Source organism: Callospermophilus lateralis, chromosome 3, assembly GCF_048772815.1.
Source record: "Callospermophilus lateralis isolate mCalLat2 chromosome 3, mCalLat2.hap1, whole genome shotgun sequence".
NCBI classification, from domain to species: domain Eukaryota; kingdom Metazoa; phylum Chordata; class Mammalia; order Rodentia; family Sciuridae; genus Callospermophilus; species Callospermophilus lateralis.
In genome coordinates this window covers 85283661-85308342 of record NC_135307.1, presented here as the reverse complement: position 1 = coordinate 85308342, position 24682 = coordinate 85283661, and the positions used below count along the sequence as shown (strand labels likewise).

At 34.2% G+C, this 24682-nt stretch overlaps 1 protein-coding gene across 1 annotated transcript in view; it reads right to left on the bottom strand.

Moving 5' to 3' along the window:
- Spred1 (sprouty related EVH1 domain containing 1) overlaps positions 1-24682 on the bottom strand; it is a 96519-nt gene that overhangs the window by 5872 nt on the left and 65965 nt on the right. Inside the window, exons 5-6 of the mRNA XM_076850536.1 lie at positions 12474-12632; positions 2198-2299 (exon numbers count right to left, since the gene is read on the bottom strand). Coding sequence (XP_076706651.1) covers positions 2198-2299; positions 12474-12632 — 261 coding nt within the window. The remainder of the gene's footprint in view (positions 1-2197; positions 2300-12473; positions 12633-24682) is intronic.

Sequence of the window (24682 nt, the reverse complement as noted above, 5' to 3'; positions counted from 1 at the left end):
GTAGAAACATGGACTTAAAGGTCCATCTGGTAGGGTTTAAGATGGAACTGAACACATTACTGGACATTGGAAGAAAGGCAATCCTTGGTATAAAATAACAAAGAAGCTGGATGAATTGTGTTTTAGTATTTTTTGGAAGGTAGGAGAGATATACATGAACATTCAGCAGAGGAACTTTCTAAGCAAGGTGTGTTCTAAAGAGAATACTAAGGGTGTGACTGGATGATCATAGGATAAAGCAAGACGTTGCCAATTTGGATGTAAAGGGACAGAAGCAAGATGAAACAAAGAATGGCTGTATGACTTGTGGGATTCTACAGAATGTGCCAAGAGTTATGTGGCTGTGAACAAGTGTCATGTTCATGACATGTCACGTCTCAGAAGGAGGATCCTGAAGTAGGACTGTCCCCTCTGAGTTCCAGAGGGTGAAGCTAACTTCTGAGTTTTAGTGGACAGGCAGTAACAGTGCAAGGCCGTGGAGGGGAAGTTTATACCCAGGGCTGGGTGTAGGATCATCATCCCAGTGGGCCTAGAGGACAGAGAATAAAACTAAGGAGAATTAATCTCAAGTCTTAAAACCTAATGAAATTTCCCATCAGGTTTAGACTTGCTTAGGACTCATATGACAATTTTCTTCATTTCAGTTTCTCTCATTTTTTTTCTTTTTTTTTTTTTTTAAAGAGAGAGTGAGAGAGGAGAGGGAGAGAGGGGGAGGGAGGGAGAGGGAGAGAGAGAGAGAGAGAGAGAGAATTTTTTTTTTAATATTTATTTTTTAGTTATCGGCGGACACAACATCTTTGTTTTTACGTGGTGCTGAGAATCGAACCCGGGCCGCACGCATGCCGGGCGAGCGCGCTACCACTTGAGCCACATCCCCAGCCCAGTTTCTCTCATTTTGAACGGGAATGTCTACCCTATGCCTTTCCTACCACACTATACTTTAGAAGCAATAACTTGTCTAGTGTCACAGGCTGACAGGTGGCAGGGAAATCTGTCTCAAAATGAATCATACCTCAACACACCCACAACTGGCAGAGATACTATTTAGAAGAAATTTGGCAATTAGAGTAGATACTGGAATCTGTTAAGACTGTGGGGCCACAGAAATAAAGGCATGTGTATTTTGTATGTGAGAAGGCATGAACTTTGGAGCCTGTGGGAAGAATATTATGGGCTGAATCATATCCTTCCCCAATTCATATGTTGAGGCCTTAATATCAGAATATGATATTTGGAGATACGGCTTTTAAAGAGGTGACTTAAAAAAGAAAGAGAGAGAGAGAGGAGAGAGAGAGAGAGAGAGAGAGAGAGAGAGAGAGAGAGAGAGAGAGAGATATTGAGATTGAGATTCCTTAAAATAAGGAATCAGGGTAGACCTTAACCAGTCTTACTGGTGGCCTTGTAAGAGGAAATCTGGACACACAGAGAGATATAGTAGGGAAGCATGTGTAGAAGAAAAACCACATGAGATGGTAGCCATCAAAAAGTCAAAGAAAAAGGGCTTAGAAGAAACTAAACATACCAACCCCTTGACCTTGAAATTCAGCCTCAAAAACTGTGAGAAAATTAAACTACTATTTTAGCCACTTTGTCTGTGGTATTTCACCCTGGCAGCCCCCTCAAACTAATATAAGAATATACATGTTTATAGCTCAGCTATACAGAAAAATCCCTAAAAAATGACTTACACACCAACCCCATCTCTCTTTCTTTCATTTGTCTTCTCTTTGTATCTAACTCGTGGGTAGATGACTTTTGGGGGTTGGGGAACAAAACTGTCTTTTGACCCTACCCACCACCCACAAAGGAGATGGTTTTCTAGTAGTCAAATCTGTATTACCTAGTTCTAGTTCCAGGATACAAGGACTAGTGTACAAACAAGTGTCTACTCCAGTTTGGGGCAATCTTTTATTCTACAGATATTTGAAACTGGGATTAAATTCCAAGTCTGGGCTAAGGGTGGGCTGATGGGTGAAGTCCACTAAATTAACAGTATATTATTATTATTGGTCCTATCTGATATACATACAAATTCAAAAGAAAAATTTTGGATGGAATTTAAATAACAGGGTTTGTAAGTAAATATGAAGCAAATTTATACATTGAGATTATTTCAACTATATAGAGAATTCAAATGACTAGAAAACTTCACCTATATGCTAATTGCCTATATTTCATTGCAGAAGATATTACTTACCCTGTTTTGGGACTTTAAGCTTCCACATTCCTTGGGTATTTGCCGCTGTACATATTCCACACTTCTGTTCTGAATGTCTAGGCCTGGCTGTCCAAATGTTATCTAAAATACAAACAGTGTCTTATGTAAGTGATGACAGAATGAATTTCTTGCTCTTAATGAAACCATACACAGTGCACATTTTCAAAATGGTTTTATAAAAGGTATTGTAATTCCCCTCACCTTAATTTTTTTTTAAAAAAAATCCATTTTCCTATACATTTTAAAATGTATACATTACATTCACCAATTAACAAGTACTCAAAAAAGTAGAAATCACTCAAATATATCTATCAACTGATGAATGTATAAACAAAATGTGGAAATCCATATAGTGGAATATTCCTCAGCTAAAAAAGGAATAAAATATTGATATTATGTTATAATAGTGATTGATAAGGACTGAAGGAAAAGATGGAGTGGCAATGACTGCTAATTGGTACGAAATTTTGGAGGGGGATGAAAATTTCCTGGAATTCAATAGTGGTGATGGTGGCACAGTCTTATGAATTTACTAAAACCCAACAAATTGTATATTTAAAAGGATGACTTAATGATATATGAATAATATATATATAAGTGACAGGGACATTTCTTAGTTGTTTGAATTGCAAAGCCCATTTTGGAGATAGATTTTTTTTTTAATATGACAGTGGAATGCATTACAATTTTTATTACACATATAAAGCACAATTTTTCATATCTCTGGTTGTATACAAAGTATATTCACACCAATTCGTGTCTTCATACATGTACTTTGGATAATAATGATCATCACATTCTACCATCATTTCTAACCCCATGCCCCCTCCCTTCCCCTCTAACCCCTCTGTCCTATCTAGAGTTTGTCTATTCCTCCCTTGCTCCCTTATCCCACTGTGAATCAGCCTCCTTATATCAAAGAAAACATTCAGCATTTAGGTTTTTGGGATTGGAGCCAGATTTATAGCTGAAAGTTACCAAAGCTTAATTTTTAGAATTTTATAATGAAAAATTATTATAAATGAATTTCCACATCTACCATCTAGCTTCAATAATTATCAATACTGCAATAATCTTATTTTCTTATTGATTATTTTCCTGGATTATTTTGATCCAAATCCTACTATTAATAAGACTATAACCTTGAAAATAAAAAATAATACATGTAACATGGCAAATTTTTCAAACAGTATTGAAGTACATACAATAAAAATCTTCTATATTAGATGTTTGGTCCCCATTCTAGAAGTTTACTTATAAAAAACAATTTTTAGTGAATTCTTCCAGAAATTTACACACACAAACATGTACATCTTTAAAAGTCTTAAATACAAATGATTTCTTGATTTTTGATTTCTTGATTTCTTGATTTTTCTTACAGTTAGTGATACAATGCAGATACTTTTGTATACTTATAGGTAAAACATATAAGAATTCAGGAATTAATGGAAAAAAATTCACCATGGATTAAAGAGTGTAGAAAGGCTTCATGAAGGAAACTGGGCTTGAAGTAAACACAGAATGAGTTAAGTATTTGGTCAAGTACAACCACCACCACCACCACCAAAAAGAAACAATTTTTTTTCCTGATAAAAGCTAATGACTTCAACTTATATATTAAATACACATTCCTATACTTTAAGAAGCAAGGATGTCTACTTTTTCACTTATCACCTAAATTTTACTGTCTCAGAAAAAAGTCACATGTACTACTTAAACAGATTTAACTGTGAAATCTACCTGAGTCAACAGTTTATAATTATTAGGCCTCCCACATGATCCGTAAGTGAAAAGACAAATGGATGTTGTCTATACACTTATTAAACACAGATGTTGTAAGATACACCCAACTAACTATTACTTTTTAAAGCACTGAGAACCAAAACTATTTTATAGTCTTCAGAAGAATTTATCAGCTGAGATATACACAGGAGGTGCTTCTTCAAAGTTGGTCACAAAAAAAAAAAATTTAAAGGATTCCATTAAAAATGACAACAAAATGATATGAAGGAAGAAAATATTATAAAAGATAACAGATTTTTTAAAATAGGAAAATCCTCATAAAGAAAATGCAAAGTTTTATTAAGAGAGAACTAGGGTTGGGTTTGTGGCTCAGTGGTATAGTGCTTTCCTGGCATTTGTGAGGCCCTGAGTTCAATCCTCAGCACCGCAAATAAACAAATAAATGATCCATTGACAATTAAAAAAATTTTTTTTAAAAAGAGAGAGAACTAAATAGAGGGATGTATCATACTCATGGATAAAACTATAGCTTCCCTTAAGCTAATACACAAATTCAGTGTAATTTGAACATAAACCACAAAAATATTTTTCATCAAACCTGACAAACTGATTCTAAATTTTATGAAAGATCAAGCAGTCAAATAAAGACCTCAAAGAAAAAACAAAGTAAGAGCATTTGCTGTACATATATATTAAGACTTATTATAGAACTACAGCAATTGCATAGTAAAGACTAATGCAATGACAAACAGGAGGCCAACCAATCAGTTTAGAGAGACAAGAAACAGCACCAAACCTACATGGAGACTTGATACATGACAAATATGACATCGTTAATCAACAAGTAGTTACAGAGGGGACTGGATCCCTAGCATGAAAAAAATCAGTTCAAATTAGATTAAAAGACAAAGCTTAAACTAGAATGTCTGCTCACTAAAATACTGAACATAAGAGTAAAATTAACAATCACTAACTAGGAGATGCTACCCACAAATAAAACTTAAGAAGGATTTGTACTCAAAATACACAAGAAGTTGATAATGAAAATTTTATTACTTGGCAATCAGGTTAGAGTAGGTATTTAAAGTCACTTCGTAAGAAACAACCACTGTTTCCACTATCCCCTGTATACATGGCACAAATCAACTGAATAGTTAATTTATTTCCATTTTTTAAAAAATAATACATCATCAAAAGCTCACTTCCATACATCCTGAAGAAATTTCATGCACATAGACAAGAAGTTTGTACCTGCACTATGCCTAATAACAACAAAAACCTAGAAAGAGCAGGTTTATCCTCTGACAGAAGAAAACTATGTAAGTGGTGGAAATCATGAGAAAACTCAGGATTATCTTTTCAGGGATATGCATATAGTGAGACCGTTGGAATATAGTGTTCTTTCTCCCTATGAAGACAGTCTTGTTCAGTGATTAAAAAAAAAAAAAAAAAAAAAAAAGATAAATCAGGCAGTCAGGCAGTCTTATTGCCCATTAGAAATAAAATTCAAGGTAATGGTTACCTTCAGAATGAAGGAAAAGGAATAAATTGGAGATCTTCCTTTACAAGTTTTTTGATGATTTCTTAGGTATTAAATGTGTTATAAATCTTTCATTATGAGCTTACTCAAACACACTCTTATTTGTGTATAATGAAATGATCCTCAAAAACTTGAAAGTAAGAAAAATAATGGCTTTCAGCCCTATACGTTACAACTAAAACCTGCCTGTGTTACCATTTATTTTATTTTATTTTTTTCATCTTTCATACATTTGATTCAAGTGAGTTATGCACTTCCATTTTTACCCCAAATACAAATTGCAGAATCACATCAGTTACACATTCACAATGTTTACATAATGCCATATTAGTGACTGTTGTATTCTGCTGCCTTTCCTATCCCCTACTATCCCCCCTCCCCTCCCCTCCCATCTTCCCTCTCTACCTCATCTGTTGTTGTTCAGTTCTCTCCCTTCCCCGCCCCTTTCCCCTCACAACCTCATATATGTGATTTCGTATAACGATGAGGGTTTCCTTCTGTTTCCATGCAATTTTGAATCAATTTATTTATCCAAAGGATTTAAACAGTCCACAATGTATACAAAATAATCGAAGACAAAATATTGACAATGTTATTGTTTTACTAACATTACTAGAAGGAAAAACCTAAGCTAGCATTAGGTAACAATTCACCACAGGTTTCATTTCTGTAAATCTACTTACTGCACATAGGAATTGTCTGCCTTTGTTTTAGTTTATCTTTTCAAGGACATGCATATAGTGAAACCTTTGGAAGACAGTATTCCCCTATGAAGACAGGCTTGTTCAGTGATCAAAAAAACAGACAGTATCTCCTTCCACAAGGTAAATCAGGCAGTCTTATTGCCTATTAGAAAAGACTTGACTGTGTAAACATCTTCCTGAGCATCACTCTCATAGATATTGGTGGTGGTGGTGGGAAGGGTGGGGGGACCAACACAAAAATGAAGCTCATGCTATTATAGATTGTGCTATAAGTAATAAAATCCTTTGTCTCTGACCAAGGTAAAATGTTAAGACTCTTTACAGTTCAGCAAAGCCATAGTCTAGTTCTTTTGACAAGGCTGTTTCTCTTTTTTAGAAAAGGACTCATCAAACTATCCCCAAAGTACAACTAAATATTCAAGGCATATTAATTAACTCTGATGAGCATTCATACCCACCAAACTAGCTTTCAGAGATGATCTGGTACTTCATGAATATCTATTTTATGTAGAGAATGTACACACTTGTGTTCACTAGTACCTACAGTACTAGTGGTTTAAATTTTACATTCTGAGTTTTGCATATCATTTTCTTAAACTCAATTATTTAAATCTTTGAAAGATGACTTTAGTCTTGAAAAAAATGAAGCTTCTGACCAGCAAGCTGAGGGCCAGATTCTGTACAATGGAAATTCATTTTTCATGTCTTTTGGGTCACATGCAAATGGATGACTGGTATAAAATCCCAACAGTATTTGCTGAATATAAGTGTGCTTTAGTCCTGTTAAGAAATTTCTACACTATTTATTTACTTATATGTATAACTTTAAAAGAGAAAAACCATTCCATTCTAAGTCCTATTAAATTGAGATATGTGTGAACACTTAGTTTATATAATTTCACTGCTATGATTTGAATGAATACATACTACAAAGTTCATGTGTTAGAAATTAATCCCCAACACAAGCACTGAAAGATGGTACCTTTAAAAGATGAGTAGGTCACAAGGGCACTAATCTTAGAAGTGGATGAATGCCTTAATTGCAGGAGTAGGTTCCTGATTAAAAGATGAATTTGGGGGCTGGGGATGTGGCTCAAGCGGTAGCGTGCTCGCCTGGCATGCGTGCAGCCCAGGTTCGATCCTCAGCACCACATACAAACAAAGATGTTGTGTCCGCCAAAAACTAAAAAAAAATAAATATTAAAAAAAAAATTCTCTCTCTCTCTCTAAAAAAAAAGATGAATTTGGTCTCCTTCCCCTTATTCTCTCTTACCCTCTCACCTTCTTGCCTTCTGCCATGGGATGACACAGCAAGAAGGCTTTCACATGACATTGGCACCTTGATATTTAAAATTCTTTGGAACTATGAGAAATAAATTTCCTTTCTTTATAAACTACTTAGTTGGTGGTATTCTGTTATAGCAACACAAAAGGGACCAAGACAAAAACCCTTGTTTCTCTATGTCACATTAATCTGGGAGATAAGGAAAAGTATCAATTATAAGTGACTAGGAATAGTACTATTTTATTTAACAAAACACTTTTTGCTAAGTGCTTTATAAACCCATTTAATCATTGTACTTTCATAATAACTTCAGCAGATAGATACTAATATCATCACAATGTATAGGTAAAGATACAAAGATACAAAGAGATTGTGATACATACGTTCAACAAAGAACTTAGCTCTAATAATTACAAACAATGCCTATGAATCAATAATAAAAAGTCAAAAATTCAATTTAAGATGTGCTTAAAGACCCAAAAAGGTACTTTATGAGAAAGTTTCTAAGTGGTAAATAAGTATATTAACTGATTCATAATTATGAAAATATAAATATTATTATTTCATAATTTTAAATTATGAAAACATAAATAAAAATCACAATAAAATATAACTTTGCTTCTACCCAAAATAATAAAGAAGATCAAATCAGAGATGCGTGTGATATACTGGTATGTGTGTGGGGGGTGCCATACCATTTGTTTAGGGAAACCCCTACCACTTGTAGGAATGTAAACTGGAAGACTAATTTGAATTTTTGTTTTTGAGTAAAACCAACAGTCCATAAAATGTTCTTGTTTAGCCTGTGGTTTCCTGTATCTTCTTGCACATGACTGTAGACCAGGTTTGTAAAACAACCTAAATAAAGCCTAAGGTGTTTTGCACAACATAAACATCTAATTATTGGGTCCTTGTCCTTTCTGTTTTTTTTTTTTTTTTTTTTTTTTTTTTTCCTTTTTAATGCTCCATGTTGTCTTTCCACCAGATCATTCACATCTTTGATTCCCTGTTACAGACAGAAAGGGTCTCCCTAAAGTTCAGATATTAAACTTCTAATCCCCAAGGTCATGGTTGTTTGGTGACACAACTTTGAGAGAGAGATAATGAGGGCAGGGCCCTGGTCTGATGGGATCAGTGTCCTTGTAAGAAGAGCCACCAGCAGACTTGGGTTCTCTTATCCTGACAAGTAAGGACATGGCAAAAAAGCCTCACCAGAACAGAGCCATGGTAGCAACTCTGACCTTAGCCTTCTAGTTGCTAAAACTGAAAGGAAAAAAATTTTTTTTTGTTTGAGTCACCTAGTTTGTATCTTTGCAGTCCAAGCTAAAACACCCATTTATAACACTCATCCTCCACTCTTCTTGTGTCCTTTCCCATAATTTTCATTGCTAGCCCAACCCTTCAATTAGCTAATGATATATCTTATCCTTAAAAAGTTCAAGCATATCTAGAAAAGTCATCTTCTAGCATGAGTTTAATGCACTCATTCTGTACTTCCATAGCTTTATGAGCTTTCACATATTATCAGAATCTCCTTTAGATTATGGCTCATTTATCTTTGTATCCCTCAACTCTAAGCTCAGGGTCTGACAGATGCTATATACATACTGTATAACATATTTAATGGCAATAATACGTTGAACTGAATGCTTTATCATGTTGTTCATTTGATCTGTCTCATTATCTATGTAGATGCAAATTTCTTCCTTAACGAACTGCATGTCTGAATTCCTCAGATCAAAATGAAAATTATTAAGAGAGAATCAGGGAGGCTTTTAGTTGAGCAGCTCTGCCACTGGACACTAATACAGTTGACCTTTGAACAACATGGGTTTGAACTATATGGGTCCACTTTTACATAGATTTTTTTTTCTTTTTTTGAGATGTGACAATTTGAAAGAGCTTATAGATAAACTACATAGCTTTAGAAATATCAAAAAGTTAGGAAAAGTTAGGTATGTCATTATTATATAAAGTATGAAGAAGATAGTCTATTTTATCATTTACTACCATTAAGTATACACAAATCTATTACAAAAAGTCAAAATTTATAAAAACTTATATACTTACGGACTGTGCATAGCACCATTCCCAGTCAAGATAAATGTAAACAAGTTCATAGACACATCAATATTAAATCATTACTATATAAAATGACTGTAATAATACTGTACTACTGTAACAACTTCGTGGCTAACTCTTACTGCTACTGCCTTGAGAGCAAGTGTTTCAAGTATCTGCTTAACTCTCTGATACCAATCATTTCCATATAAGCAGCTCTTATCTCCAGTAAATTCTATATTTTAGTAAATAGTGGCCTCTTTGTGATTCTTACATGTTTTTCACCATATATAATACATGTAACATACAAAATGTATAAATGGCTATTCATGTTATAGGTAAGGCTTCCAGTCAAGACCATGCTATTAGCAGCTGAATTTGGGGGAAATCAAAAGTTATATCAAGAATTCTGCCAGTTGCAGGAGTGGACAGAAGACCCCAGAGAATCTGACGTAGCCTGCCACTGCTGGCACTGGCCTAGTTACATCATACCCCAGGAGGCATTGCTGCACAGTGGCGATATCAATGGCCTTAGTCATCAGCACTGCAACCATGAGCAGTAAGGCCAAGACCAAGCAGCCAGCAGGCACCACCCTCAGTGCTGGCCAAGTCCAAGTCCATCACCACGAACAGTGATGGCCCAGCTGGTTTGCTCCCAGTGCAAGAAAGTCATAGAAAGGTTTGGGGAACAGTAAGAAACAAATATGGTTTCATTAACAGAACTGATACTAAGCAAGATATAGTTATACAATCAGTCTGCCATGAAGAATACCCCAGGAACTTTCTTCATAGTTCAGGAGATATTGAGTCCGTGGAGTCTGACTTTGTCATAGAAGAAAAGGGAGTAGAGACAGCAAATGTTACAAGATCTGGTGGAGTTCCAGGTGAAGGCAGTAAACATGCAGCAGACTATAATCACTATAGTCACTATCCATGTAGTTGGAGTCTTCCATACAATTACCAGTTGAATTACCAGAAGAGTAAGAGTGGGCAATAAGAGAGACTAGAAAATGCTCTTGAGTTAGGCCTGACAATACCAGCCACACCAAACACAAAGGTTTTCATCATACTACACACAGAGACTCTATGGGTCTCCTTGTGCAGGGAGAGGTAAAGGATGACAACAACAACCAGTGAGACAATATGTATTGAGGTTATAAACTATGATTCCATAGTGCCTTTCTGCACCAATGAAAAGGATGACAATGAAGAGGGTAAGGAAAATCAAGGTGAGACCCCAGGTCAGCAGCCACCTCCATGATGGTATCACTGCAACTTCAATTACCAATGCAAACACCCAGAAAAATCTTAAATCACAAGTGGCAGAGACAAAAGCAACTGATCCCAGCCTTGGGATTAGAATTCATTTATTCCTGGGACTAAGTAGGGCAGGACATAGTAAATGTCAGTTTACCACTGTTACCATCATCTGGTGATCCAACAAGAAGAAATGAATATGAAATTCCAGAAAATGGAAGAACAAAAACCCTGAAGTTCAAGACCTTAAGCACTTCATTTTTGCCAACCGACCATATAACTAGAACTATCTGCATTTACTAAAGATCTCTCTTTTTGGTAATGGAAAACATGTTTCAAAAAGCCCAGAGAGGTGTATTGAGTTGAGACAGTAGGATCACTGGAGCCCAGAAGTTCAAGACTGGCCTAGGCAACATGACAAGAACTTGTCTCCAAACAAAAAAAAGGTATACATGGAGTTCTTTGTGTTTGTTTTTATTTTTTGGCACCAGGGATTGAACCAGGGACACTTGAACACTGAGCCACATCCCTGACCCAACCCTTTTTGTGTTTTATTTTGAGACAGGGTTTTGCTAAGTTGCTGAGGCTAGCTTTGAACTCGCAATCCTCCTACCTTAGATTCCCAAACAGCTGGGATTATAGGCATGTGACACTGTGCCAAAATATGGAGTTTTGACTGTGTAGGGGCCACTGCCTCACCCTTTGTTATTCACAGGGTCGATTGTACATCTTTTCAATATCATTATCAAGAAGAACAGATATTTTAAAATATTTTTAAAAGCACATGTAGGGGCTGGGGCTGTAGCTCAGTGGCAGAGCTTGCCTTGGATATGGGAGGCACTGGGTTCGATCCTCAGCACCACATGAAAAAAATACAAAAATAAAATAAAGGCATGCTGTTCATCTACAACTACAAAAAAATTAAAACAACAAAAACAACACATGTGACCTTTGATTTTGTACACAGATATCAGGTATAACTTAAAACCCATGAGTTCACGTAAGGTAACAGTTTCAAATGCTTATTTAACAATAACAACAATATTTGTTTATCTCACTAAGAGAATTGAAGATATTCTGATAGATTTGATATCACCTGTGAATAGCAAAAAATAGGATTATGTTCCATAACTGAGGCTTCACTTTTAGATCTAATGGTTGACTAAAATCGGATTGTATATGTAATGCCCAGTGGAAATGCTTTCATTGAACTGATTTAGAAATACATTAGCAGTTTTTGAGGTAAGCTACAAGAAGTAACCTTATGAAATGTGTCAGTGTATTTGCCACATGTATGTTTACCAATGACATTTTTTTTCAAAATAGTATGTCTGATAAGTTTCTTATAGAGAAACTTGCTTCTCAAAAGACTAGGATGCTTTTTCCTTCTGGATAATGAAAATTTCTCTGAACACTTTTCCCATTTTTACCTTTGCCACCCAAACATTTAAAACTTATGGCTTCATTTACTACATACTGACATAGGATTATATGATCTACGTTTGCTGTCACATTCTGGATTTGATTCACTGTAAATCATATTCCTGGTTTTCTTGCCTTTTTGTTTATATTAACTGGTAAAGAAAGATGGTCTTAAGATCCTTCTCTAAAACATACCATTTCTACACATATGTTATACATGCTGAAAAATATTTATTTTCTCACCTGATTGGCTTGGCTTTGCAGGTAGACTCTTCTGGCATTCAAATCTTCAAAGGGAGATGGTCTTATATTTGAGCCCCTGTAAGGGTCACTGGTAACAACTGTCTCTTGCTGGAAAAGGTGATCTTTCACTAGAGAACTGGAAGTATCCTCTTCAGTTGCCTAATGGGAACAACCCTCAACTCATTAGTTGTCAGGGGAAAAAAGATCTAACAAAAGAAGATCCTTTAAAAGATACTTTGCAAATTATTAAGTATATACCACCCTCACTGCTATAAATGGCAATTCCAAAAGTTCCTAGGTACATGATTAGGGAACCATGTTAAAATAAATAAGAAATAGGAAAAAAAAAAAAACAATAAATCAACTTTCTGAGCAAAATAAGCTTTCTTATTGAAAACAACTTAGGAAGAATTGAAGGTAACCATGTAGAAGAGCCATCTAATTAGAAGAAAGCCTTTAATTATAGTAATAATGATCTGAATCTAAAAAACCAAAGAAATTATTAGAAAATACTATTCAATTAGAGTCTTATTTTGCAAGTTAAAAATAAAAAGTATGCAGTTAGGTAGCAAGAACTGGAGAAAAAGAAGGAAGATGGTAGTAGTCCATATCTTTTTGAATCAATCCATTAGTCTGAATTTGCTGCTTACTTAGAAGGGTTGAAATCAGCACAAGAGATTTAGGTAGAGGAATATGGTTAGACAAGACAAGCACTAAAAACATGCTTTCAAATGGTTATGAACAATACTGTCTATGAAATAAACACATGTTAAATGGGAAATTTAAAACACTACAAACCAGAAAGTCCTAGAAGGGTTTTATTTTAATTCATTTAGTACTTTAAAGAAAGCGGGGTGAGGGGGGGTGGGTGGGTAACAGCTATAATTTTCTCCACTGTTGTATAATTATTTGAGAGAAAACAGCAATAGACAAGTAAAAAAGGCTGAAATATATTTACAGACTCATTCTAAAATAATTCAGAATATATGGCTAACAAATTTAAAGGTTCATACCTTTATAAACTTTTCTTTTTATAATTAAGAAAGGGTTTAAAATTTTTTTGTTGGTGTTACTTCTAAAATTAACCAATAAAATTCATAAAATGACTGGGATATTTTATTTTTTATTTAATTACCACCTTTTGTGGTGTGAGATTCGAATTCAGGGCCTCAAAATGCTAGGCAAGTGCTCTACCACTGAGCTATGCTCCAAGCCCCCAGGAGATTTTAAACTTATAAATACAAGTTCTTGCTCTAGAACAAACAGCTTTGTGCCATTTAATTTCTTTGGCACACAATTTTCTCAATAACAAAATATTTATAATTCCTATACTAATTCATGGTATTGTGCTGTCATAAGACCTAGTGAGATAATAAAAGTGAAAATACTCTTAAAAGCTGTTACTGTATCAGGAAATAAGCAACTAAATTTCAAACAATATATTAAAGAATTTACTCTCACTTAAAACTAAATATGTTAAAACCAGTTAATCACTATTTTTACCTTATTTTCATATCAGATGCCCCAATATGTTGAGACAGTTAATGCTAAATTATTGAAAAGGAATTGGCTAAACACTTGTATCCGTTCTTTCAAAATGTATAATCAATTTGGGGAAAAGAAAATAATTCAAGAAATATACTTTCTATTCTAGAGATTTCTGAAAATACATGTCAATTGTCAGAAATCATGAACAAAATGAATAGAAGAAAACACTGAAAAAACACAAAGTCTAAGAGAAAGGGTCAAAAAATTTTGCCTCATCCAATTAAGATACAGAACTTAAACAGCTAACTTCTCTGAATCACAATTTCTTTTCATTATAAATTTGGTATCTATATCAGGGTAACAGGAACACTTGAGATTAGGGAACCACAAACAAGTATGAATTATGACAGTAGCATCAATGATAATCATGAAGTAAGCCTGCCTAAAAGGGTGACAGTTTTCATTAGGGTGTCTTTTATTGAATTATAGCCTAAGAAGTCATTTAAGAATTGTATAATAAAATAAACAGAACAAACATAAAAAGGTCAAATAATCATCCTATTTTACTGTAATAACTCAGTCTATTCTAGTTATATATATACAGATTTCATTTAAATATATTCATTTATTTTAAAAGGGAACTATTCAAAGTTTTCATTGAATTGAGAGAATCAAATTAACATTTTAGAGAATTCTAAATTAGCGAAATGGATTTTCTTGTTATTAATTATATCTTTTTTTTCACCAAACTAAAAATTTAGATTAAATTGACAATGCTAAAAATAGTGATAAGGAAAATGGGCATGAGAATTGTTAATTCTATACACACAGAAGTCAAATCTGTAACAACTATTTCTAAAAAGCAATTTTAAATAAATGTATCAACTTTTAAAACATTTATATCATTTTAGCCATTTAAGAAATTAAAAAGCATAGACATTTCAGAACTCATTTTATATTTTATAGTACTTATGAATTCCTATTAAGGTATTTTTATTTGGATTTTCTCAATATACTACAAATACATTCCAAAACAAAATTCCTGTGCTCAAATATTAGACTATGCCTATTTATGAACAGAGTTTCAAACAACCAAAATCACAAATGCTTACTATTTCTTAAAACTAAAAAATAAAAATATCTTGTATTAAAAATGAAAAGCTTTTAGGTATAAAGCATTTTCTCTAAGGATTATTTAAATCAATCTACATGAAAAAAAACAAGCTACTTGTGCTATAATTAGGGAATGGTTAAGAAAATTATGGTATACCCACTATAATGATATAATGAAATGAATGTGTATATTTGCAGCTCAACTTTAAAAAGTAAATATAATCAACACAACTAAATAACACTCTTGAATTTCTCCATGTATACCTTCTCGCTTTCTATCACTTAGAGCTTCAGTAGTTAAAACTACCTTGAAGTCATTATTTTCATTTTCTTAGTCTTCTTTACAGTTTTACTACCTAAGTATTATCTAAACAACAGATTGCTCCAGATGCTTTTGAGTTTTATTTGAGTAATACACCAACATGGGTCATTCTGAGACTTAACTTTTGCCGCAATTTTGGGGGGGTAAATTTTATATTGATGTGTACCAACTGTGTAGCAATGACAAATAACACATACTGAATATTTTCTATGTATCAGACATCGTCCCAAGTACTTTATGTTAACTGATTAAATCCACAACAGTCCTCTAAAATAGATATCCTTCCTACTTCAAAAAAAAAAAAAAAAAAACAAAAACTAAAATTCAAGGGAATTAAGTAATTTGCCTAAAATAAAAGTTAATATGTAGCAGAGTCTCAATAAGAACTCTATAATGCACCTACTCAATCTCTGTCTCTGGATATTTGGGTTGTTTTAATTTTTTGCTATTTCAAAAATGTTGCTATGAACAATCTTGTATAGGCCTCACAGTACACATGCGCAACAGTTTCTCTGGTACATATCTAGGGATAGAAATGCTAGGTTACAGGATATATACATGTTCCAGTTTTCATGATAAAAATTATTTTCAAGATGGTTTTAAATTCACATACCCCCAGAGCAGCGGTCCCTATCCTTACCAAGACTAGGCATTATCACATTGTTCACTCATATAATGTAATATGCTATTTAATTTCTACAATGGATCAGTCTTACTCAAAATTACAATGTCTTCCCTTAGGTGAAAAAGTAACTTAGAAAATGTGGGGCTGGGGTTGTGGCTCAATGGTAGAGTGTTTGCCTCACATGTATGAGGCACTGGGTTCAATTCTCAGCACATATATAAATAAATGAATAAAAAATAAAGGTCCATCAACACTAAAAAATATTAAAAGAAAAAAAAAGAAAGAAAGAAAATGAACAAAAGAAGAATGCACAGGTTTTTTTCTTTAAAAAAAAAAAAAAGTCAAGATACTTCCTTACCAGGGCTCATTGTGTTTTTACTCTCATCTATTTCTGTTTAAGAACACTTACATAGTTTTTCACTCAATTACAACCTGACATTTCATACTTCTAAGTTTTTTTGTACATCTTTCTTTTCCTACAATGGCTACCTTCAAATTTTTCATTAGAAAACCCTTTATACATAACTTTAACCATAGACTCTTCAGTGGAGATCTACTTGAGTTAATCATACCCTTCTTTGAATTTCCATAAAAATACATATATCTACAACCCGATACTCTTAAATGTTCTCGTATATACGTTTTTCTTATGATCCAGAGCTATGTGGTTTGCATGATTGTCCCCCTAGATCCAGAGCTATGTGGTCTGTATGATTGTCCCCCTAAAGTCTACATGTGGAATATCAGTCACCAAAACAGTGATATTTGAATGTAGGGCCATTCAGAGGCGATTAGATGTGATTAGACCCAGAAAGACGTCTAGTATTTTCTACCATGTAAGGACACAACAAAAGGTGCCATGTAGGAACTTGGAAAGTGGGCCCTCATCAAACATTTAATCTGCCCATGCTTCTGATATTCCCAGCTTCAAAAATTGTGAGAAATAAATTTCTGTAATTTATAAGCTATCAGTCTATGGTACTATGTTAAAACAGCTAGGAAAACACACACACACACACACACACACACACACACACGGACAGTCTAAACAAGAAGAAATTCTGACCATATTTTATCCCTTTAGCTTAGAAATAACTAAGCCTGGCACACAGTAAAAATACTATAAATAAACTGTGCCATGCAAATATCTACAAATCAGATCACATTATATTACAGACCTCAGGAGTAAATGTTGTGACTTTAAAAAAATGCAGAAACAACAATAAATTAAACAACAATAAATTTTCACACAAAACATCTCTTAGTAATTGCTACATATACAAATTATGCACAAATAAAAAATCCTTCCTATAATCCAAATCCCATGGAATAATCTGTATAATTATGGGCATATAGATTGCTATATAAATTTTTATAAATCTATTTTTTGGATAATAAGCAACAGCTACTCAGTTCTTGCTAACTATATAAATCTTTACACTACAAATTTTTGACATATACACTCCAATGAAACTCCTATAGACACATCTTAGCACATCTGTAATAATATTTCCTTGTGATTAATTCCCATAAATGGAATTGTTGAGTAAAGCACGTGCATATATTCAATTATATTACCAAGCTACTTCCAGCAAGCATATGTATCAACTGAAAACCCCTCAATAATATATGAGGGACGGTTTCCTTACATCTCTACCTGCGTTAGGCCTTATCACTTTACCAATGTTTGTCCATCTACCAAGAAAAATATCTTATTATTTTCCAAAAATATTATCTGTATCATTTCTATAACTAAAATTAATAATAATCAAACATCTTTCATTTTTGTGGGGGGGTATCGGGGATTGAACTCACCAGCAATTGGCCACTGAACACATCCCCAGCCCCATTTTGTATTTTACTTAAAGACAGGGTCTCACTGAATTGCGTAGCACCTCACTTTTGCTGAAGCTGGCTTTGAACTTGAAATCCTCCTGCCTCCACCTCCCAAGCTGCTGGGATTACAGGTGTGCAACACCACACCCAGATCAAACATCTTTCTTAATTTGGGGATATAATTGAGTAAAAAGTGTTCAAGCTTTAAGAAATTTCTGTTTTTGCTCGACTGTAATCCCTGAAAAGTAATAGCTACAAGGGAAACCTGGATATAACAAATGGCTAGGGATGTACCTCCGTAGCCTACAATGCACAAGATCCTGGGTTTACTAACCAGCACTGCAATAAATAAAATAAAATGAACATAAATTAGGTGAGAAATGCCAAAATTCTTCCATAAGAGCAAAAAGTTTAGTATATGATATCACAAAGACTTAATTCACTCACTTAGTCTCCAGCTTTTAAAAAAATCATGTATGGCAGTTATATACACCCAAATCCAATGCATTTAATATTGTGTACTGGCATAAGCTCATCTGTATTATACATAAAGTAACCCAGGCCAATGTTTAATGCACAAGGGAAATATGTTTTACTCTTAGCTGGTATAATAATTAGTCTCCTATGCTTGCTAAGAGGTTGTTTCATTTTTTATTTTTCCCAAGACTACTACAGTAATTTTGCGTGTTAAAAAAAAGGGTACAGCAATAAAATAATAGCAGATCTCTTAAATCATAATAGAAGACCTGCATAGAAAATAAAGACTCTGCTTCTCTCCTTCTTTTGTCCCTTCTTCCAGTGTTAATTCTGAGACAGAGGAAAGTAATAAATGATTTCCAATAAATAAGTGTTGAAAAATATCATAGTCTACATTTGCTTAGAACTTCATTCTTACAGTTCTATATCACAAGTCACAAGATTAAAAAATGTGTGACTACATCATATCCAACAAGAAGTTTTAATAATTATGCTGTTGGTATTTTAGTAATTATACAATTGATATTTAAAATTATATGCTGAAATTAAACCAGTTATATGTATGTGCTTAAAGGCACAGAGCAGAAGAAACTCCTCATAATTCTACAAGCCCAACTAAATCATTATTAACATTTTGGTGTAGTATTTCCAGTATCAATTCATTTTCATTTTGGCCACAACCAACACCTATTCTGTTCACTAGATTTCTTTAGTAATTTTTAACGATAATAAACAAATCCCTTAGTTTTTAATTTTGTATTTGTCTATAAACTTTGTCTAGAAACATTAATAGTATATGGTATTTTCTTTAAACACCCTGAACACAACAGTAATCTGTGATGAATTAAATGGAAAGAACATTAAAAAATGTGTTAAGACACAATGTCTGGCAATAATAGTGAAGAAAAACAAGTCTGCTGTCCTGGCTTATATAAGAACTAAACCTTTCTATTGAAATGTTAGTTTACTCTAAACATGATAATAAGTTTGTAGAAATTGTTTACCATCTGAATCTATTTTTTGGATAATAAGCAACAGCTACTCAGTTTTTGCTAACTATATAAATCTTTATACTACCCTTTCTTTAGCTGGTAAATACATTTCTAGGATTGTACCCCAAGGTCACACTTGAATATGTAAACAAAAATTTACATAAATTTGAGGTAATAAATAAAATTTAATCTAAAAATATCAAGCTTTTAGAAATTAACTGTATGATAGTAAGACTAAAGAATGGTGATAGGTTTTGACTATGGTATCAAACCTATGTAACTAAGTTGCTAAGAATGCTTCTGAACTTGGGATCCTCCTGCTTCAGCCTCTGGAACCACTGGGATTACAGGCATGCACCACCGTGCCCAGAAAAACAATCCTAATTTTTAAGACTTTTCTTCAAAAAGACTTTCTTGAGTACCAACTATGTACTGGATCAGTCCTGTCCTAAACACAAGGAATAAAAGATGAGCAAGATAGGATTTTAATTCCAAACAATGAGCCAGCTATGGTGGCGCAAACCTGTAATCCCAGCAACTCAGGAACCTGAGGATGACCACCAAGTTTGAGGCCAGCCTTAGCAATTTAATGAGACCCTCAGCAACTTAGTGAGACCCTACCTCAAAATAAAAATAAAAGGGCCTGGGGATGCAGCTCAGTGGTAGAGCATGCCTGGATTCAATCCCCAATATCTATCCCCACACCCCCCCAAAAAATCCAAATGATAACCTGTTATGAAACCCTTCACAGAAAAACATGAAATGGGAAGGTAAGCTTCTTTCTGTTGACTTCATGTTTATAATCTGAATGAACACAATTATTACTCTGGGTTAAAAAAATTAAATAATGAGTCATTCTTTTAAACCATTTTAGTTGTCTTTACAAGTCAATCTGATATAAACACTACCTTAAATCAGTCAACTCATATTAGAAATAACTGTTTACCTATTTAAGATAAATTATGAAACTTAAGATGATATATTCTATTCCTAGTAAAGTGGTTAAATAAATTAGAATACACCATATTCTCTAATATATTTCAAAAGAAGAGTTGTTCTGTTAAAACTTCAGCACATCATGAAATAAACAGTACAGCACAAAGGTAAATTTAAGCGTTTTCTTTTGCAGTTTTAATTCTGGGCATTGACTCCTAAAACATTTGCTGTGGTTTTAATCATCTTAAGGAAAAGTTAAACTTCCTTTCTGTTCATGCATTAGTTTCAATTGCTACATTAAAAAATTAGCACAAAATTTAGCAGTTCCAAAATATATCATCTCAGCTTCCATGAGTCAGAAAGTTGGGAGCAATATAACTAGGTGATTCTGGTTCAGTATTTCTCATTAGGACATCATTAGGACACGGTCAAGATATCTTAAGTAGGGCTGGGATTGCAGTTCATCGGTGGAGCATGTAGCTAGCTTATATGAGGCACTGGGTTCAATCCTCAGCACCACATATAAATTAATAAAGGTACTGTGTATATCTACAGCAAAAAAAAAATTAAAAAAAATATAACAACAATAAGTGTTGGCGAGAATGTGGGGAAAAAGGCACACTCATACACTGCTGGTGGGACTACAAATTGGTGTAGCCAATATGGAAAGCAGTATGGAGATTCTTTGGAAAACTTGGAATGGAACCACCATTTGATCCAGCTATGACCCAATCCTCAGTTTATACCCAAAGGACTTAAAAACAACATCCTACAGGGACACAGCCATATCAATATTTATTGCAGCATAATTCACAGTAATTAAATTGTGGAACCAAGCCAGGTGCCCTTCAGTAGATAAATGGATAGGGAAACTTTGGTATATATACACAATGGAACATTACTCAGCATTAAGAGAATAAAATCATGGCAAAAAAAAAATTTGCAGGTAAATGGATGGAGTTGGAGAATATAACACTAAGTGAAGCAAGCCAATTCCAAAAAACCAAAGACCCAATGTTTTCTTTGATATAAGGATGCTGGCTCATAATGGCGGTGGGGGCGGGGCATGGGAGGAATGGAGGAACTTTAGATAGGGCAAAGGGGAGGGAGGTGAGGGGAGGGAGGGGAGGGAAGAGGGCAAGGTGATGATGGTGGAATAAGTTAGATATCATTACCCTAAGTACATGTATGAAGACACGAATGATGTGAAAATACTTTGTGTACAATCAGTGACTTGAAAAATTGTGCCCTATATGTGTAATATGAAATGAATTGCATTCTGCCATCATGTATAACAAATTAGAATAAATAAATAATTTAATTTAAAAAAATTATCTTAACTAGATGATTCTAGCTCAGGATTCCTTGAATTCCAAAAGAAAACTCTGGGTCTTGTAAATCTTATTTTGACTCACTCCATTAGATAAAAAGCATAATCATAAATTATTCTGAGCTGGGTGTGGTGGCAAATGTCTATAATCCCAGCAACTCAAGAAGCTGAGGCAGGAGGATCTCAAGTTCAGGGCCTGCTCAGCAACTTAGTGAGGTCCTGAGCAACTCAGAGAGACCTCATCTCAAAATAAAAAATAAAAAGGGCCAAGGATGTGGCTTAATGGTAAAGCACCCCTGGGTTCAATCCCTGGTGCAAAAAATAAATTATTCTGAAACCTATGTTAAACTTCTGCTAAGGGACACATTCTTATACTTTTTCTAAACCCTATTATCCTAACTGAAAGGTTCTCTGAGGCAGCACCTTAGAATTTTCTGAGGTCTTAACAAAGGAACTTTGGATATTTTTGGTATTCAAGAAACACCTTGCCCCTGTACTCCCAGAGGCTTGGGAGGCTGAGGCAGGAGCATCTAGAGTTCAAAGCCAGCCTCAGCAATGGCGAGGTACTAATCAACTCAGTGAGACCCTGTCTCTAAATAATATACAAAATAGGGCTGGGGATATGGCTCAGAGGTTAAGTGCCCCTGAGTTCAATCCCTGCCCCCCCACAAAAAAATTCTTAACTAGATGGTTCTGGCTTAGGATTCCTCACCAGGTTTGAGTCAGGACACCAGGCAAGTTATTGTCATTGAAGATCTTGTCTGGAGATGAACAACCAGCTCCCAAGATGACTGACAAATGTAAATGTGGCCACTGTCCCAAGGCTTCAGTTCCTCACCCCATGGACATCTACACAGAGTAGCTTGAATGTCTCCATAACATAGCAAGTGGGCATTCCCAGAAATAGTGGTGTATGAGAAAGACAGAAGCAGCAATAACCTACCCCTGGAGTCATACGCTGTCATTTCTACAACATTATCTTTGTTAACAACACAACTCGCTAATAGTACACACTCAAGGGGTGGGAGGATTATATTCCACTAAAAAGAATAATATTAAAAATCTGTGATTCTCCTTTAACACCACCACAGTATTTTAAAAAACAAATTAAAACTTGATACAAAATTGGTTCTTGCTGAAATGACATTTAAATGAAAGGCTAGTATCTCTAGGGATAATGCCTATCTTCTATTTTATTATGAAAAAGAAAACTAAGCAAGTACTTTAGTGTCTAAGATACAGAGACTCCTTTAGTGGTCTGTATGTAAATTGTTGGACTGAGGGCACTAGAGATACTAGCGTACTATGAAGCAGGGATCCTATGGAGATAAACAGAATAATTATTCTTACTGCTTTTGCTACACTATAACCCTCTTTATCAGCTTCCCTTTCCTGATTCTAATTTTTTTTATTACTTTGCATGTCTCTATAATAACCTTCTCCTGGTTCATATCTTTTGCTTTTCTTACTCTGTGGCAAAATCTTGACACACATAATACTATCAGGGAACATGATTTTGAAAATAAATATTTTTTACAAAATTAATTGCTACTTGCATAAAGTCTGACAAACAATTATGTTACAGCATTTATTTCCCCACACAATGTTAATTAAATATAGAAATTATGTGAGACCAAATCAGAAGGATATTAAAATTAAAAAAAAAACAGTCAGGTGTCATGGCACACACTTATAATCCCAGTGACTTAGGAAGCTGAGGCAGGAAGATCACACTCTCAAGGTCAACCAGGGCCACTTAAGGATGGTAGCACATTTATAACTTTCTTTTTTTCTTGACAGGTTCTTGCTATATTGCCCAGGCTGGCCTTAAACTCATGATTATCCTGCTTTAGCCTCCCAAATAGCTGGGACATACCACCATTCTGGCTTTTATTTTTTTCCTTCCTCTTTAAGTGGTGCTATATGTCTCAAATTTTCTAAAACAAACATTCATATTTCAGATTTTAAAAGTATTAAAATGATCAACTGTGTACATAAAACATTTTGCCATGTCTTTATGTCGAAACTATTTTATACAAATAATGAGCAGTAATACATCAATATGACATATATGTATGAATTTGGGTATTTTAACTTATAAAAATTTAATACTTCTAGCAGCAAATACGAAAAACACAGAAGAGCATTAAAAAGAAAGCTAAATTGCTTAGAATTCCACCTTAAAGGTAAACAACAAAAGCATTTTAACATTTTGGCTAAGTAATGAGGAAAACTTATACAAAATTTTAATAGTTGCATGACAAATATACCTTATTCAACCATTCCCACCATCCTATTATTTAGATAGTGCCTTAACTTTTTTAATCATCAAATATTTAAATACATATACACACAATATTAAATCCATGTATAAAAATTTTTGTGTATATTTTCTTCATATACATTACTACAAACTGACTCCCTAGATAAAGAGACACAAATGTTTCTTTTTTTAAGTTACTCTTCAATTGACACCAGTAACTTATGAGATTTCAAAAGAAATAGATTCTGTAGGTTTAAAAAATTAGAAATGTCAACATGTGAAGAAGTAGAGATTTTTAAACACATACTGACAAACTGCTTTCTAGAAAAAAATTTACCAATCTGCATTCTCTTCAGTGGGGCATCATGGGGCAGTATCATTTTTTAAAAAACTTCAGTCATTTGGCAACTAAAACTGTTAATTTGCTTTAATTTATATTATCTTTTAATTACAAGTTAGTCCAAACACAATGGTATCCATATGCTCATGAGTAATCTGCAATTCCTCTTCTGTGCATTTTTGTATGTAAGAACCTTGCCCATTTTTTTTTTGGGGATGGGGTGTCTATAATATGTGTTAGTTTGGCCAGGCTATGCTCAGTGCCCATATTTTAGTCTAGATGTTGCTATGAAGGTATTTTTTAGATGCGACTAACATTTACATCAGTAGACATGAAGTCAAGGAGATTTCCCTTAGCGCTGATAGCCTCATTCAAACAGCTAAAAAGGACTGAGATCTGCCTGGAAATCCAAATGAAGACACACCATGCCAATTTCCAGCATGCATGCTTGCCTGCCTGCCTGCCCTGTGGATTTCAAACTTTTGAA